This window comes from Pomacea canaliculata, linkage group LG11 (assembly GCF_003073045.1).
Source record: "Pomacea canaliculata isolate SZHN2017 linkage group LG11, ASM307304v1, whole genome shotgun sequence".
Lineage (NCBI taxonomy): Eukaryota > Metazoa > Mollusca > Gastropoda > Architaenioglossa > Ampullariidae > Pomacea > Pomacea canaliculata.
Window position 1 is genome coordinate 15,042,970 of NC_037600.1, and position 18,119 is coordinate 15,061,088.

An 18,119-nucleotide genomic window follows, 5' to 3' on the forward strand; every position below is an offset into this window, starting at 1 on the left:
TTAATACTTTGAATCCTATTTAAACAAGTACTGCCTGCCAGGGCTGACAGCTGTCGCCAATTAATACAAGCATAACACATGTGCAAAAACAAATATGCATGAAGCAATAACAAAATCATTAACTAACATAGTTACTGAAACGTCTTATTGAGGGATTTGATGTTTATGAACTGCTGATTGTCATATGCTTGTAATAAAGGTTATTTCCCCCATGTAAATAAAATTGTGATAGGATTAAGAACATGGCTTGATGAGCTTGTTTGTAAAAACTGAAAAGTATTTCACCAAGAGTGGTTTTGTCCATTTGAGTTATTTTGGAATACTGCTAACATGAATGTATGTAATGTGTAAAACTAACTTATCTTTATACACTGACATGAAATATTAACCAAAACCATGTGATTTATAAAAAAAACAAAAACAAACAAAAGACCTACACAAGTTTGACTAGATTATAATGAGTTAATACTGCTTAAGTACATGTGCTGGCTGCCTCGCTCTTCTCTCACACACATACACAAATTGATAAATGTGTTTATTTGCTTTCATACAACTGAATCTTAAGAACTCAGACACCATTACACTGCAAGTATGATCCTAAAAAAACAATTCTGCATTCTAAAGTAACATTTTTTCTTCAAACTTGCTTGGCTGTCAAAATATGGTGGGTTTATTTCTGCTGCATATAATTTACATCTTGCCAACATAAGTTCTTAAAAAAAAAAATTTTTGTTTTAAAAAACATGCATATAGAGGCAGATATGAAAGTCCTACAGGTATGCACTCCCTTCCCTGAATCATTCATATTATTTGGAGTAACAGCATAAAATTTCATTCTCAAAGATGCATCAACTGAGTGAAGTGTGGCATGTACAGGTCTTTGTTACTGGTGCAAACACATCAATGATAAAACTAATAAAAATCTATTAGGGGGCATGTGATAAATGATTCTCACAGTGAGATTGCATTGTAATCACAAAATTGCCTTGATGCACAACACAGAAATGATCCATTTCAAAATTATAAGATTCTTATTGCCCCAAACCAAAGGCAGCAAATTAGTTTTGCATTCCATCACACAGTAAACAAGCTATGACATCGTGGCACAAGTTGGTAAAGACAACCTTGTTTAGCTATAGCATGCAGAGCTTATGGCTTGTTTTGAGGCACCAAATGCAGCATCTTTCTTTTTAACGAGCATTTATTTTGTTGGTAAATGGAAACCTTCCAGCTGAGTCAGGCACTTTATGATGAATATAATAAGCACTCATTAAATCAATCACAAAGGACAATTTTTCACAGGCAATGTCCAAAAAATGCTCACCATACTGAGTTATTTCATAAAAGCAAACATTGGATAACAATTTACATTTAAGGCACCCATCCTGTCATAAGAATCTTTGCAAAGTAACAGGAGTCGAACAGTCAACATACCACACAGAGTGAAACAGTATTTCAAAGCAGATAAGATGACCAAAGATTTCACATGCGACTATGCATCTATAATTGTTTATTAATGCCCATTTACCTAGTCACACTGTTTAAATGCAAGCTAGAGGCCTTGGTGACAGGAGCAAAAGCAGCATAAAACCCCCAGCTAAGGAATGACTGTTATTAGTTCATGTACAATCAAACTTGAGAATTAGGCATATCACGAAACACCTAAACAAAGAAAATGAATTGCAGTGGATATATTAAACAAACTAAACATTTTTGGCTAGGGCAAACAAAGAAAGGATGGCATAAAGTGCTCACTCTTTTTTTGGGGGGAAACATGCTACTTGCAACACTAAAACCAACCTGTCACCTTTAACACTTATTATTTACGAAAGTAAAAATGTTGCAAGCATTAAGTAACAAAGCTGGATATTATAAAATGACCTTGCTCAGTTGATGAAGGGTCAAAGCCTTTAATGTTTATTTTTTGTAATAAAACCTGAAAGTGAAAGGATGCAGCTTTAAAGCTAAAAATGCTTTTTCATACAGTATTTTTTATTTTATATTTATTATGTCAGAATTATTAACTCTGATGCACAAGCACTGCAAATATCAAATATACAGTTTCTTTAACAAAAGGTGAAGGCTCTCATACGGTGGTCCCTAATAAAAGAAATCTTGACTGTACATGACTACATGCTGGAAAGATGTAAACCAGGCAAAAAGAACTGCCAAGAACAAGTACTTATATGCATGGAGTACATAGCACTCACATATACACATCTACATTCAGTATTTTCATGACCAAAATCTTCGACAATTAAAATGATCGGAGGTGGCCAGCAAAATGTGAGGTGATCTGGTTGCATTAGACATGCACACTGGCCTTTAAGCATTCATGCATAACATTGCTGCCTATTAACACAAGGGATGATTGTGGTTCCACTGAAACAGCAACACTGGTCACGCTAGTTTGCACCATCTTCACGACATTATGAAAATTCAGGCACACAAACATGTTACCTTAAATAACATGCCATTGTTTTATCAAAGTCTATGACCATGCATTCCCTAGAACAATCTGCACATAATACAAAGCCATGTTGTAAGAGTAGAAATTTTGTGACTAAACTATTAAAATTGACAATAGCAAGAAAATGCTTGATGGTGTCTCTACGAAAAAATGAACTTAGATAACAAATTTTCCTGACATTACTTCAACTTATTCAAAGGTTTAAGAGAAGAAACAGTGTGCACATCATAAACAATTGTAAACAAGCTCCACAGTATAGACATAAGTAGCACAATAATAATTACTGTACAATCAAGTCCTAGTCCTTTTACTCTTTTACAACAAAGACACATTTTAAATAAAACCTCAATTGCATGTTTTCGAAGTGTATCACTCCTGCACATATGTGCATGCACTCACACAGGTATGTAAAGGTCGTTTTAACACCAATCCTAATCATTTTGCATTGGATTATTTGTGACAAAAGAACCTGAGAAGTGTGGCTCCTGTCAACATCAACACTAGATCACCATGAGCACTAAACATTTCTTTTCTATCACACAAGAGCACACTGTAAAATAAAGGTCATTATACATATAGATATTACATCTCTATATATAAAGACATATTTACACACAATGCAAGCAATTTAATAAGTTAAAACAGGGGACAGGAATACTCCAATCCTACAAGGGCTATGTTTTGGTCCCATGTCAGTAAAGCAAAGGCGAAAGTATTCACTGTATTCATTATACCATGGAGAGCTAGAGGCATGGATCATTGAGCACAGGGCTGGCAGTTGTAAACTTAAGCACATTACAATATGCAATGAGAGATGCTTCAATTAAATAAAAAAGGCAATGTTGCCTGTTACTAGAAAAACAAGCAAAAAAATGGCAGATTCTTCATACTAGACAGGAGTTACTCCCAAATGGCTAAGGAAGCTGCCACTTTCAGTAACATCTTATTTAATTAAAAATAAGCTGATGTAAATGACTTAGATGTTGCACCTGTATGCTTAGGAACGAGAAATCTCTGATGAAAAGCAGAAGCTGACATATAACTTATCTGTAAAATTTTTAATACTGAAAAGAAAACGAAAGCAAACAAATTTAGATGACTATGAATTAGCTGTATTCTTTCTCTGAAAAAAATATAACCCTTTGCTATCAGATGATTGAGTGTACTCCTTTACTACAGTACATTCCCTTAAATCTGTAATTAGTGTAATAAAAAGTAGCTTTGCAAATTCCTTCCCCCTCCTCTCTTTGCAAACCAAGTATCTGGAAAAATGTATGACAACTACAAGCACCTTTGCATGACAGAGATGGATTAATATGATAGAAATACATAGCACATATTTTTAAATGGCCAAGATGTACAAATAAGACAAATCAAATCATTCATACCATCATATATAAAATTTTATTTTGTTAACAAGTCTATGCTGGACAAAGAAAAAAATTGCTTCAAAATATTTTTTAAAGCTTTTAAGGGAACATGAAACTCTCATATATTCTTTAGCCTTCTTGTAATAATTTGTCTTTTTAAAGGGGAAATTCCAAGGTGCAAACAATGGAATTCTTATTCTGATGCAGTTAAAGGATGTGTGTACTATGTTCTGCCATTTTCTTTCAAACTCACCTCTGTAGGGGCTTTACACATACCGATGCTTCACCATTTTCAACTCGTGTTATTTAACTAGCTCTTTGTATTGATTTGTATGCACTTTTGTTTCTTTAGGCGTGGACATCACACTTGAATGCTATGTAAAGCACAATATCTTTAAGCACACTTAACACCCTAAGATACAATTCTGCAATCTGCTAACAAGCAAATGCTGAGTCAAAGAATGCCCATCAAATCCAACTTCGATGTTCTTGTAGACAAGCAGATTTCTCTACATGGAATGTTTGCTGGTAATGTCATGACACATATCCTCAACATCACATGCATTTAAGTAAAGCACAGTCCACATAATTTAATGCACGCTCCCCGTCCACCCCACCCCCAAAACCCATCATATTTAGCATTCATCAGCCTCAACATACAGTTTAAGCAAAAAGACACTCAAAGATGTTTTCACACACCTCCCATTCAAATGAAAACAATGGTAAACTGATGGGATGATTAGTCCAATTCACTGTAGCAATAAAAATTTGGAAAAAGAGCATAAACAATTTTTTTTTTTTTATCAAACCATGACATAAAGCCAGATTGCATCTACAATGGTCTCTGGAGACACATCTTGTAGAATCAATATCATGGCTAGCTGCTGCTGTGTATAAGATTGTCAAGTAAAAGAGACACCTCCTCTGCTGCCATTAAGAGCTTTTGAAGGTGCAAATGCAGTAAAAGTGTGTAACAGCTAACTAGACAAAACAGTCCCAGAAAACCAACACTCAATCATCCCACTCAAGCAAGTAATGCAAGCTGCCATCGGGCATCTGTCGACGACCAAGAATTTCAAACTTTTCGCCATATAAAATCTGGTCCACCACGCTAAGCCACTTCCAGCGAGGTGCAGAGTGATTTTCTTGCCGAGAGACTGCGTGACGGGGGAAAGAGGAAAGGAGATGCTGGTACTGCTCTGCACAAACACGACTCCGTTTGCTCCGACGCACGCCATCTCCCTCGCCACTGGGTCCCCTTTTCACTCCTCTCACAGGCGAGGGGGACTTTTTCATTGTCATCCCCTGTTCTTGTGGGTTTGAGACTTTATCAGGTTGGCTTGACTTCAGATCAGCTGCATACTCTTTTTTCAAAAAGGCCAAGCGCGTCTGGAAGTGATTCAAACGCTCCACCTCTTCCGCCGTCTCCACCTCAGTCTGAAAAGGGTGGTTCTTCCCGATAAATGAAGCTGGCATAGGAATAAGACGATCTAGCACTGCTGAAGTTTGCTTTGGCAATGAGTTCTGGTCAGTGGCTAATAATTTGTCTATAGTTCTTGGGGGTTTAGGGTTGGAGCGAATGCTTCGAGTAGATATTTTTTCTTCACATATATCAGGAACATCCTGCTTGTCTATATCATCATTGTAGGCAGCAACTGGGTTCTTGGAATGTGGGGAGGAAAGCAGACTTTTATAACAATTATCTCCACCTGTCCCATTAACCATCCGCTGGAAAAACAAATGTATAAAATTTATGACAAAGGCAAAATCTTTCAACACACTTCTATGATGACAAATGAACAAACTCACTGGTCCAATTAAAAGCATTTTTTTCGACACACACTCTTTTCTTGCCTACTAAAATAATTCATGTCATGTCTATCCTCTACATTTAGTAAATCATAATAAAATTATTTAATGTATATACTAAGATCTGAATACCTAGGTATGAAGAAAAATCTGGGGAAAAACTTCACACAGATGATCAGTGGTGGGGAGAAGGAACTAGATTTTGAAATTAAATGAATATTGGCAGTGAAACCTGCAAACATGAAAACACTTTCAGTGCACTTAAATACTTTGCTGCACACATGCCTGCTCTTGAAAGAGCTTAAATTGAACATTGATGGCCTGAAAAATCTCTAGTTTCACAGTTCTTTCACACACAGATCACATATCTGCAATATATTTGAGACAGGAAAAAAAAGGGGGAAGTACTTTAGTGCTGTTATTATTGTTTGCTTCCAGGAGTAGCGAGCACACAAGGGGACTTTTGCACATAAGTGATTTCCCTTTGTCTAAACTGGTGCGCTGCAGGCCCTTTACAGGAATGGGTGATTGGCTGTCAAAACAGAAAAATGACGATGATCCATAGTGTAGTACTGACAGCAAAGGTGCTATTTATATTTAGATCAGAAATAAATCAAAGTACTCAACATCTCTTAACACATCAAGAACACCTACAAAGCATATACTCATGTTTTACTTGTTTTTAAGTTCGTACTTATTGTAATACAAACCTAGGACTTTTGAACTTGATAATTAATACATTATTTCTACAAAACTTCTATTTTTTTTAAAAAATCATTCCACATATACAAGCACCATGATTGAACATTTTAGAACAGATGGGGTGACACGAAGTACAATGTGTTCCAATATTCATACCTATTCACCTACATATCTTTAACACACTATTTTAAAAGAACATGTTTTCAACATTTAAGTGATAGGATTTGCAAGAAATATAGGTTCTAACTTTTTGTGCTAAATTCAAATGAAAGATGGTAAATGTATGGTTTGGAGAGTTCTCCTATCCTGAAAGTAGGCCACAAGACATTTTATTAGAATTACCTTAGACGTCAAATATTACTTATTATAGTAATTTTTTGCTGTTGAAGTACAAATCCATGTCAAATTGAGTAACTGGCAACTGTCTCAAAACGGCTCTTGACCAACTACCTACTTTCAAATGTAACAAAATACATGACTGGTAAATTCATAGTAAAATAATCTTGGAAGATGCCAATGGTTTCTTCCTTTATATATTCATTTATTTATGTACAGTGGGAAGTATTTTATAACACCACCCAGATTGCATTACTGCAAGCGGAACACACCATAACTATGAAGATGTTTGCTGCTGCTGAAGGGAATAATATATATATATAGAGAGCTAAAACATGAATCTAGCAGTTTTAAAAAAGTCGTAGATGAATTAAGCTATGCTGATTAAAGTAACAACAGAAAAGCAGAAATAAAATGCTTCTAGCTTTACAAACAAACAAACAAACAAACAAACAAACAAACAAACAAACAAACAAACAAAAGTTTACTATGCTAAGTTACAAGATTAGCCATACCACTGAGCAGGAATGAAGTATTTGACTTTCTGACTTCTGGCATTGAGATTGTCCATCACATCATCATTGACGGGTCCAGATGCTGGCACTGTGACAGGAGGTGACTGGGGGGGTACACGTACAACAAGCGCCCAGAGGCTTGCTTTTTTCTTTACTTCTTTACCCGATGTAAATCTAAAAATCACAATGTTAAAAATATATTGTTTGCTATCATACTAACACAAGACTGACATGGGACAAAGATTTTTTTTCTTCCACCTTTCTCGCCAGTGGCTTTTATTGTCTTATGCAGCCTGCCTGCCTAATTTCATTCATTTTGTTTTCATAGCAAAATTTGTATTATTACAAATAAACAGATCTTCATAGTTCATATATAGCACATGGCAAAATCAATCTCACAGCAAACATTTTTTTTATCACAGCATCTCCTAGAAATAAAGGACCAGTGTCAATGCTACAGTGATCAGGGGACATCATCACCTACTAGATAACTGGATGGTCTGTCGGCACAATGATAACCACCTGTTACCAACACACTGAGGATGGGCTGCCTTAGGTTCTGACCTGTTCTTTCTCTGCATGTGGCATGTTTACAGAGCTGGCTGCTTTGCCATGATATAGCCTTAGTAGCTGGCTTGTCGTAAAAAAAAAACCCCAATCGCATCCCCCCTCCCCCACACCAAACCACGCTAGTCATCTTCATTATCACTAATATGAGCACCCTCTTATCAAAAAGAATGGAAGGTCTGTCACTGTACCAAACTGCTTTGAAGTTCTGGTTTGTTGTTATCTTGAAGAAAAGATGTGATATTAGATCTATTCACTCACTCTTTTAGAAATACTACAAAGAATAAAAAGTTTATAGTTAACAAGACTTTTTTTATAGCACTTCCTAAAAAATGATCGTTTGGTCAACTAAGTGCAATGTTCTAAAGACTGACCTGTTTATCCTGCTGGTTTGCATGACAAACACTAAGCGTAAGATGCATGTTATCTTCTTTGACCTTTGATCTAGAATACGAAAATGCTTTCCCAAAATAATTTCTACATATTCCCTAGTTATAGAAGTCTCACATTATAGGGCTAGAGGAACAATCACGATCAAGAGACTTCACTTACTTTGATTTGTGAGCATTGAGCGCTGCTTCTACCTTTCTCGTGACATCTGCTGAAAGAATTGGCCTACTCTGTGTGCACAAATGCAAAGCATACAAGAACACAATATTAAAAGCTTGCCATGACAATAAATACACTACAGGTATTATTACATCTCCTATGTTCAAACTTCATCCCTGAGAATTAAAAAGACCCCAGTGATTTAAAGGTAAAAGGTTTCCTAAAACAGTCACCTGTAAGAGGTTGCTGAGGTTTAAATTGCTGTTATTTTCTGAAATCCAGGGAAGAATAGTTGTGTGGAGGTCGTAGTACTTATGGCAAAAGGTCAGGGTCAAGTTGAACAGTGCTAGGTGCACAACATCAACCCTGTAAAAATGCATGCACAGGTTGACACTCTTTTTGTCAAGATAGCATCACACTGGGCAATCACGTTTGCATTTCTTTTATGGAAAATCCACACAAAGACATTATGTAAACTGATGATAATTATACATAGACTATAGGCTTATGCTGATACATCAAAAATTATCAAAAGAAAAAAATCTTAAACACAAATAATTATACATGAAACATTGGACTTTTTTTTTTCTAAGAAAAGACAGCTGTAATTAATTTAACATTGATTGCACTAAAACATGCACTGACATGTAAAGATGTAACTCACTGAAAAGACTGTTCAATGATTATTGCTGTGATAATATACTCACCATTTGAATGGAAGTCTGCGGATAAATTCATCACCGTAGTTGCAGTGGGAGCAGAGAAACATGTAAAAGCGATCCCCATACAACAGTGGCTGCTTTAGACACCCGACACAAGCTGGACATACAGAAGAAACATTAACAAGAAAATAATCAGGCACATTCCACTCAAACATTTACTCAAAAATCAAGGAGGGGTGGGATAACTCTCTGAACACAAACTGCACCTATCGCAGCCACCCAGACTGAACATTGGACACAAGCAGCAACATGCACAATATGCAGCCAACTTTAGAAATTTTGGATGACAGCAAAAATCAAACACCAACTCAAGAGGAACAAATATCTCAGGAGATTAACAGAAATTAAATGACAAAATGAACTTAAGCTCAATTTGACAAATAACAGCTACAGACCAACATCTTACAAAATTTCAGGCACATGCAGATCTATGAGCAATATCTTACAACGTAATACAGCTTGTGCATCCTCACATCCTTAAATAATAAAATAAGACCATGCCTCTTAACGAGCATACGGCTGATTCTCATGCTAATAAGCAGCATGTGTGCTTATAGCTTACTATGCCCCACCAGATTTTTGTTTTGTTTTGTTTTTTGTAAAAATAAATGCTGCACAGCTGTATCTCAAGCACAGAAATTGACATTAATTTTACCTCAGCATGGACTGGTAACTTTACCTTCATGAAACCACTGACGACAACGACAGCACTGAAGCATTTTGCAATACCAACTGGAATCAAACACAGTAATGATAATGAAACTAAGGAAAAGCACACTGCCTGAAGCAAATCTTGTACAGCTTTGGCTGGATCACCTGCACAACTTTTAACAAATTAACAGGTAAAAGAATGACAACATGCAAACCACACGTACATCAGCAAATCTATTAACCTGAACAAATACAATATGTACTGCTCAAATGAAAGGAAAATCAAATTCAGAAGATTATTATTTAAATTAAGCTATGATATTTCCAAAGGAATGTTCAGAGAGCTGAATGCAGCTGAAGAAGAGTGCCACAGTGCAGCAAAATCTGCAACAAGTGATGACTGACAAGGGACATGACAAAATGTTAGACAAGATCAAGTCATTATTTCAATCACATAGAATGCACCAGTAAAAATATAATAATAACCCAACATGCATGCCATCATTTACCCAACACAAAGGTGACCACGAATCTAAAAGATACAATGAAACAGGTGGAAGGAACTGACAGAAAAAGCATCTAACAAGAAATGTTTTTCAAGACTCTCAGCAGAGCAGTATTTGTATGAATAACAATAAAAACTTTTAAAAAATGTCAATTTGTACAAAAGAGAATTGTTCAATACCCAATATACATTAAAAAAAATGCAAACAGAATCAAACAATTCCACTTACTCTCCAGGCCCTCCACAGTAACAGTAGCATTGTTCTACATTTGTCCTGTGCTGAGCATCCCATGTCAACAGGTTCATCTGCAACATCATTCAATGTATTCACTAGCTTAAGTGTGCACACACTTTCACATAAAAAATAATTAACCCCCACCCCAAAAAACCCCCATCGAATACAAATCTATACTTGATACATTTTACTATATTTGTTGGAGTGTGTGGGGTGGCTGACAGAAAATTTAGGAAGACCACAGGCAGATCTTTACATATTGTTGATGGAAAGAACACATGTGAACAAAGTGCACACATGTATTTCTGGGAACAACGTGTCACTGCTACTTCTTACCCTATAAGGAAGGACATGATGCAGGTCCATACCAATGTTATCAACTGATCCATTTAGTAAAACACGTGAAGACGGTTGGTCATTGGTGTCACCTGAAAACCAAAATTAAGGCACAGATGCAGCAGAATCAGCTTTGTGTTATGTTAAATCAAGTCATCATCTTTTACCATACCTTACAAATTTTCTAATAAAAATTGTTTCCTGCTTTAACATCAGGAAACACAGAGCTTCACGGTCAATTCATGCTTTAACCCCTTGTCACAACCTGCCTTAACTTAAGATTTCTTTTTCTCCTACAAATTCTCCCTTTGAAATTAGTGAAATATTTTCAGTATTTTCTTGTTATCAGTAAATAAACTTACAATCTGGTTGACTTTCAACACCATGTTCCTCCAACTGAAAAAAGAACAACAATTAAAAAAAAAAGCCCAACATATTCCACTAAAATAAAGTAAGCAAAACATCTAACATAGAATAATCAAAACATGTCATAGAAATTTGTGGCTTGTGTTGCATTTCTCTAGAGTCTTACATTAAAAATTTACTCAGCTAATTGTAAGACAAAAATTCAGGACCAAGGACAATGTGAATGGCTGCTAGAAAAAGTTTGTCATCTTACCTTCAGGTGGGATGCAAAAGAACAGAGTTTGCAAACAAAAGGAACGTGAGGTCTCAACACACTCTTCGGAATCGGAGGGTGATGGCACACCTGATGATAACCTGCCAACATTGGAAACTACTAAAATTACTTAATAAGATTTCTCTGTGCCAAGAAGTTAACTCAGATTCCATCATAGACATAAGTGCAGTTTTTGAGGACTACTGATGCTTAGGAAATTGATGGAAGAGAGAAACCGAGTTCAAAACAAAGAAAATGTCTTATGCTTATATGAAGTACAAATTCTTCACCACCTCTTTAAGCTTGTGTAAACAAGCTTGACTAACATCTCTGGAAGAAAGAGTGTAGATAATAAAAATGGATAAAACATTTCATGGTTCAAAGACTGCGTCTTAACTCATTGCGGTTACCACAGAAGGTGGCTAGCCTTCAAATTTATATTCTTTGTGGAATATTGAGCAAAATGTGATAGAATATGCGGATCAACATTCTCCCTATTTTCTGATAATTTTGTCAGCAAAATCAGCCATATTACTGTGTATCTTGTGACTTTCCTGATTCTGGATAATGTGTATTCACATGAGAATGAAAAAAGTTTACTTGTGTGTATTTACTGGAACTGTTTATGTAGATACCAAGTTTTCACTGTGGATCTACTTCCAAAATATGAATCTGAAAGGCAGTTTTGGCTATGCTGATACATGTAAAGTTTCTAAAAACCCAAAAATACTGCACTTTTAAAAGGTAAAACATTTCATTTCTGCTAAATGTGATATTAAAACTAATTCAAAATTATAATTTTGTGACATATTTTTGCAAAATTTTTTTTAAAATATCCAAAACGTGATGACTAATGGAGACACCTCGTCTGAAAGGGAGCTGACCTTATTGAGTTAAAGTTGGTGCAAATTATGAGTTTTTGTAGTTGGCAGATGTGTTAAAAAAATAACGAACTAAATCACTTTTAGGCCAATCACAGGCAACATGTTGCAGTACCCAATGCATGGTTGAATGGCATAAAAATATGCAAACATAATGAAGTCTATGGGAAATACCAGTTTCAACAGTCATGTTGCAAATAGAAATTAGACATTTATATAGACTCAAGCACTATTGGTTAAAGTTATTCTCAAGTGGTTTGTCTCAGACGTGTTTAAGAAAACAAAAATTCTTAGTGAACACAATGAGTAGCAAGCATACCTACCCATACCACAGCTATCACACAGCACAATTGAGTTGGGACTTTCTGATGTCTCCCCCTGGCACACACAGCAGCAGATTTCTCCATCAGCTGGCCCTATCAGAACAATTATAACTCTTTAGTTAAAGAAGGATCATTACCATTTGATAAATGCTGTCAAAGAGGCTAAACAGAAAAATGATTATAACTTATTGGTAAATATTTAACAGCCAATCTTATCAAAAAGGATTATAAATTTATGGTAAACACCCCAGAACTGGTTCAACCAACATGAAGACTACATGTAGTTACGGCTTTAAAGACACTCTCTTTAAGATTTTTTGATTGCTGCAAACGTAGAACTTCTGACTATTTACCTCTGTGCAAATCCTTGCAGAGCACATAGAAAGTGCAACTATCTGCAAACTTCACTTGGCAACGCTCATTGGCCTCATCCACCTGTCTCACCATTGCCAAAGTTGGTGTACAAGCAAATCCACCGAAGGTTGAACAACAGCAAAAAAATATCATTATTAGCAAACTACTGAAACATATGCTATTGTCTTGAAAAAGGAGACACTTAACTTATCTGAAGAAAACCAGATCAAGACTTTATCCCTGCTTTGATACATGCATATGCATTCCAATGTTATGGTTTAAAAAAAAATAATAGTTCAATTTTTTTTGCATGCCAGGAGATGGGGGATTGGTGTTTTATGGTGATCCAGCAACTCAAGTTATATCACGGCAAGGCACCCAGCTCTAAAAACAGATGCTACATGCAGAGAAAGAACAGTGTGCCTGAGATGAGACAAGACAGCCAACCTTCCCTGTATTGGTAATATGCTCTAAACGTTGCACCACTGAGCTGCCCTTTTGCATATGCCATAAATAAAAACAAAACTAGCTAGTAAAGGGCCACACATTATATAAAAAAACAAAACAAAAAAAAAAACAAAAAAAAAAACAGCACCCATAAAACTCACTCTCAATATTTGGCCTTGGTAGAACAGCCCATCATTCCACCGCACCATGACCTTCTGCCCTGGTGCAAAGCTTCCAACAGCACGCCGCGAAGCAGAGGACAAGTAAGATCGACAGCGTGGCCGACCCCTTCCTCCACTGCCATTTCTTTTCACCATGGCCATGCTACCGCTGCTGCCAGCACCTGTCTCCGTATCCTACAGCCCTCCTTCCAGTGCCTGCTGAAGACATCAAATGCATTGCAGAGATCTCAAAGCCTTATTCCCAGCCTTTCATGTGCTTACTGTACTAAAAATAGGGGAGCAAAATGGTCAAGCTGTGTCTCGCCTTTGTTCAGAGGCTGGACACAGCCACCATTTCTGCCCTGAAAGATGAGTATTGTTTATCTTTCCAACGTGTTCAAAGAAGATGAGAGGTTAAAAGCAATTTGCAGAATTAAATGAGGGAAGGGGGTAGGAAAACCAACGATTTCTTGTCAAAACGCCACTTGTGGGCAAGGTCATATTACTATGGCTAGCTAAAGCTGTAAAAACTTAAGCCAGGGCAGTAGCTGTTGCCAGGTTACCTGACATATCAAAGTTGGATCTACTGTATAAAACCTGCTATTGACTTTAGGACAGTGGTTCTTAACCTTTTTTGAGGTACCGAACCCACAAGTTTCATATGCACATTGACCGAACCCTTCTTTAGTGTCATCACGCATTGACCGAACCCTTCTTTAGTGTCATCACGAATTGCGGGTGTGTCTTGACCGCCGCGGTGGAGGCTCCACCAAACCCCTGAGACCGACTCACCAAACCCCTAGGGTTCGATTGAGCCCCGGTTAAGAACCACTGCTTTAGGAGGTCAGCAATTTTACATTTTTATCTTATGTCTGGTTACATACTGGAGGAAAACCTACCTAAAATGTCCAGAGCAAAAAAGGCCTTTACAGACACTGACAACGCTCTGTCCAAAAACTCCATATCAACAAAAATAACCTTTAGTAATGCATCCAATCTATGGAATGGTACATTTAATAACACCAGAAGAATGCAATGTAAAAAGTGGAGATATGTACCATTTAATAAACTTGGGGATAGGGATGCTTAAAGGTTTTTTTTTTAATTGGTTAAACTTTGACCTGGGCTTTTCAGGTACATCTGACATACTTTATGTGTCTTTTGTCCAATCAATATGGGACCCAATATCTAACCACACCCTGCTTTCGGCAGGTAAGGCACATGAGGAGTTGAGGGTGGGTGGGTGATGGCGCTTTGAGTAATGCATTTGTTGTTATGATTTTGTTAAGAAATGTGTGCTGCATTTCAAGTCTTTTATTAGCACTAAGTAATTCCTTAGCATCACATGCACACTAAAAAAAAAAAAAGATAACTGCTGAAATACTGAGTCTTGGAAGTTTAAAATAATAAATCAAAAGTCACATGATTGCTACAGACATTTTGATTGGTCCAATGTCCTCAGTCAATAACTCTCAATATAAAACCAAAATGCAAAGTGCAAAATACGGCTGCGAGGATAGTTGCACGAAAGAAAACAACTGACCACATTGCTCCTGTACTACGTGACCTACATTGGCTTCCTGTGGAGAAAAGGATTGAGCACAAATTGTTAACCTTGACATATGGCTGTCTTCACGACCTTGCGCCTGTCTATCTACAAGAACTCATTCGCCGTTACCAACCTCAGCGGAACCTTCGTTCAGCAGCTCACTTCAGACTTGAACGACCGAGTGTTCAGTCAGGGAATACTAACAAGAAGACTGCGGGTTTCAGATCCTTCTCCAATGTAGCCCCGCTTTTGTGGAACTCGCTTCCCCTCTCGACCAAGGAGTCTGTTAGTTTTGCATCTTTCAAGAAAAATCTTAAGACTCACTTGTTTAAACTTATTTGAAGTTATTATTTGACCTGCAGTTTGGTGGCTGCTGGGATCACCGCGCATTGAGCACATCTTTGTGATGCGGATACTAGCGCATTACAAAACTACATCATCATCATCATGTAATATACATCTGATCTGGTGCTCAAATAAACTGACACACCCGTAAAGTAAATATGAAAATATGAAAAAAGTGGCCACATCCAAACTGCATAGGGGGCTACTAACAGTACAAATGCATGGATGTTCCTTAGCTTTACAATGTATGCAGTGTTTTACACATTATCTCATTCCTCCCAGCATTTTTCCCGCACGCTGTGGCAGAATAGACTTTCTCCCAAAGATGTCCCCAAGTGATGGATCATATACCTTTTTGATATTGCCACTCTTAATTCTCAAACAAATTCGTGTTGAATAGATGGTGGCAAGATACTGAGTTGGGATCCTAGTCTTATGTTGATGCAATCCTCATGCTGGACATGTGAGCTAAAATTATTAACTAATCTGATATTAATAAGAAAAGTGTATTTAAAACACATGCGAAAGTTGTTACTTCTATTTATGTTTTAAATTGATCAGTATGAGTTCAACTGAAAAAACGACGACTGTTTTAAAAACTTTGTTTTCAGAAGCACACAGTTCTTTTCATAAACCTCGGTAAAAGAAAAAAAAAAACACCTTACAGTTTCTCAGATATTTGGTATGCACATTAAAGGAACTCTGCGGGCAAGCCACTACGACTAGTGCTGCAAAATATTCTGTCCTGTGCTGATCACAACTTTTGCTGGAGTTCTTCATTATCGCATAATTCTGAATTCGTTTTTGTTAAACATATAAAACACTGCGGTGCCGGTGGGCGGATAATTGGGTAAATCGTTAGACAAAATGTGGTCTCGGTATTCCTGAGAAGACACCAATATGACAACTAAAGCACGTTTTTTTATCGTGAATCTTCGTTTCATATTTCAGTTTCGTTAAGTTTTACTCGTGGATATCTGCTCCTGCAGCCAATTACTCATTTACAGCTTCGATGTTCTTTCACTGCGGACCGAAGATTGCATACCACAGACAAATAACAACTTGTTGAGCCATGTTTGAATCATGTTCTCAAATAATCGTAATAAATTATTAAAGTAATCATCTTTTCGATGACTTTCGCTAATTCTAAAATTCAAAGAAATCGCAGAGAAGAGGATCCACAACTTCAGTCCAAAAAGGAAGTCTGCAACCAGACATACTCACCGCTTCGAATACAGACTAGCGTTCTCCCGCCATGTTTCAGGGATCGCGGAAGGATATGAGGTAAAGTGAGAAAAGTACTTCCATTATAAACTTTAGAACAATTACTCTCTCATTCTTCAAAATTTACTTATATATCACCTGACATATTTCTGTACGCATGAAATTTTTAATTACGTTATCAACCAATAATTCTAATGTAATAGCGATTAAGGTATTTATATTACATAGCGGAGCTTTAAAGATATAGTGCTAGGTTATGCGGCGCGCGCGAGTATTCAAAACTCACACCATGCACTGGATGTATTTCAATCATTCCTCTCCTATTTATGTACTTTTAGAAAAGGAATGCCTGGGAAAATGTTAAAGATGTGAACCTTGAACTAGTGGTTTATTCTTTCACAAACAATTCTGGTTTATCATGGTTGTGTTCAACCAGCCTGCCAACACTAACATTGCTATTTTAAAAATAATGTTTAAAGTCATAACCATATCATCATAGAATATGTGGACTAAAATGCACTTCGGCTGTTTTTGCATTGAATCTAAAAGTACGAGTCAAGGTATCAAATATAATCTTAACTGAAAGACTAAGACTGCAAACATAACCAGCACGTGCTGTCACTTTTAAGAACAAGTAACAGCATGAATTATTAGGTAAATATTTACATATTCTAATTTGACTAAGAAAGGTCTATGATTTAACAAAGAAAATGTCTTTAGGCGACCCAAAAGAAATGTTACTGATATGAGATTTATTGACAGATTTTCTAAAGGACAGCTTTACGTGTCTGCACAAAAGTAGGCCATCGTTAATCTAGGGGAAGGAACTTCAGTAGCAAGTAAAGTTTTTAAAGGCAGTTCTTGTCCCTGTGTGCTATCCGACCGATCGAATGAGGGACTTCTCAGGATTTTTCTATGTTGTATATAGTAAAAACGTTAATAATAATAATAATAATAATAATAATAATAATAATAATAATAATAATAAGGACGATGAAAAAGATTTATTTCTGACGACATTGCCTTGCTGCCTTTCTTGCTGGATAATGGACACGGTCACAATGGCTCTCTTTCTGACTGTGTATGCCGGTGACAAAAACATTTCCCAAGGGATATGATGTTAGATTTCAGGATGTACAAGCCTTTTGTAGCCAACAGTACAGCCCATGGTAATGTCGACAACTGTTATAAATATTTAGGTGCTATCTTCGACATCTAGTTTTTAAATGGGACGCCAACACTGCCACGTGGTTCTGCCTGGACCACCAGTGTGGATTCACAGTTGTATTGTCTCCCTTCCTTCAAGACGACAGCCGTAGACATTATTATTTATTAAAATCACTGGCGTAAGAAAATGCTCGGCTTTTTTTTTTTTTTTTTTTGGGGGGGGTTGGTGAAGGCCAACTTCATGCTGACAGTGAGCGACGTTCCCACTTTCTCCCGGTTTCT

At 36.8% G+C, this 18,119-nt stretch overlaps 1 protein-coding gene across 3 annotated transcripts; it reads right to left on the reverse strand.

Annotated features, from left to right (window-relative positions):
- Nucleotides 1-520: 520 nt before the first annotated feature.
- Nucleotides 521-16,725, reverse strand: LOC112575077. 3 transcript variants are annotated; one of them, XM_025256634.1, is made up of 15 exons: nt 16,671-16,725; nt 13,553-13,771; nt 12,944-13,025; nt 12,591-12,683; nt 11,387-11,487; nt 11,130-11,163; nt 10,768-10,859; nt 10,426-10,502; nt 9,720-9,772; nt 9,026-9,137; nt 8,552-8,684; nt 8,322-8,389; nt 7,203-7,376; nt 6,058-6,181; nt 521-5,568 (listed from the first exon to the last, which is right to left on the reverse strand). In XM_025256634.1, the coding sequence occupies exons 2-15, from the start codon at nt 13,712-13,714 to the stop codon at nt 4,852-4,854; spliced, it is 2,022 nt and encodes a 673-aa protein (XP_025112419.1). In that variant the 5' UTR covers nt 13,715-13,771; nt 16,671-16,725; the 3' UTR covers nt 521-4,851. The 3 variants fall into 3 exon arrangements, with proteins under 3 accessions (XP_025112419.1, XP_025112420.1, XP_025112421.1); XM_025256635.1 differs by having other exon boundaries at nt 13,553-13,768; nt 16,671-16,711; XM_025256636.1 differs by lacking the exons at nt 12,591-12,683; nt 12,944-13,025; nt 13,553-13,771; nt 16,671-16,725 and adding an exon at nt 11,670-11,769 and having other exon boundaries at nt 11,387-11,588.
- Nucleotides 16,726-18,119: the final 1,394 nt, after the last annotated feature.

Coding starts and splice junctions, on each gene's coding strand:
- LOC112575077 (XM_025256634.1), bottom strand. CDS start 13,714: ATGGCCATGGTGAAAAGAAATGGCAGTGGAGGAAGGGGTCGGCCACGC. Junction 12,684..12,943: donor CTGCAAGGATTTGCACAGAG/GTAAATAGTCAG, acceptor TTGTTCTGATAG/GGCCAGCTGATGGAGAAATC. Junction 8,685..9,025: donor CGCAGACTTCCATTCAAATG/GTGAGTATATTA, acceptor GCATTTTTACAG/GGTTGATGTTGTGCACCTAG.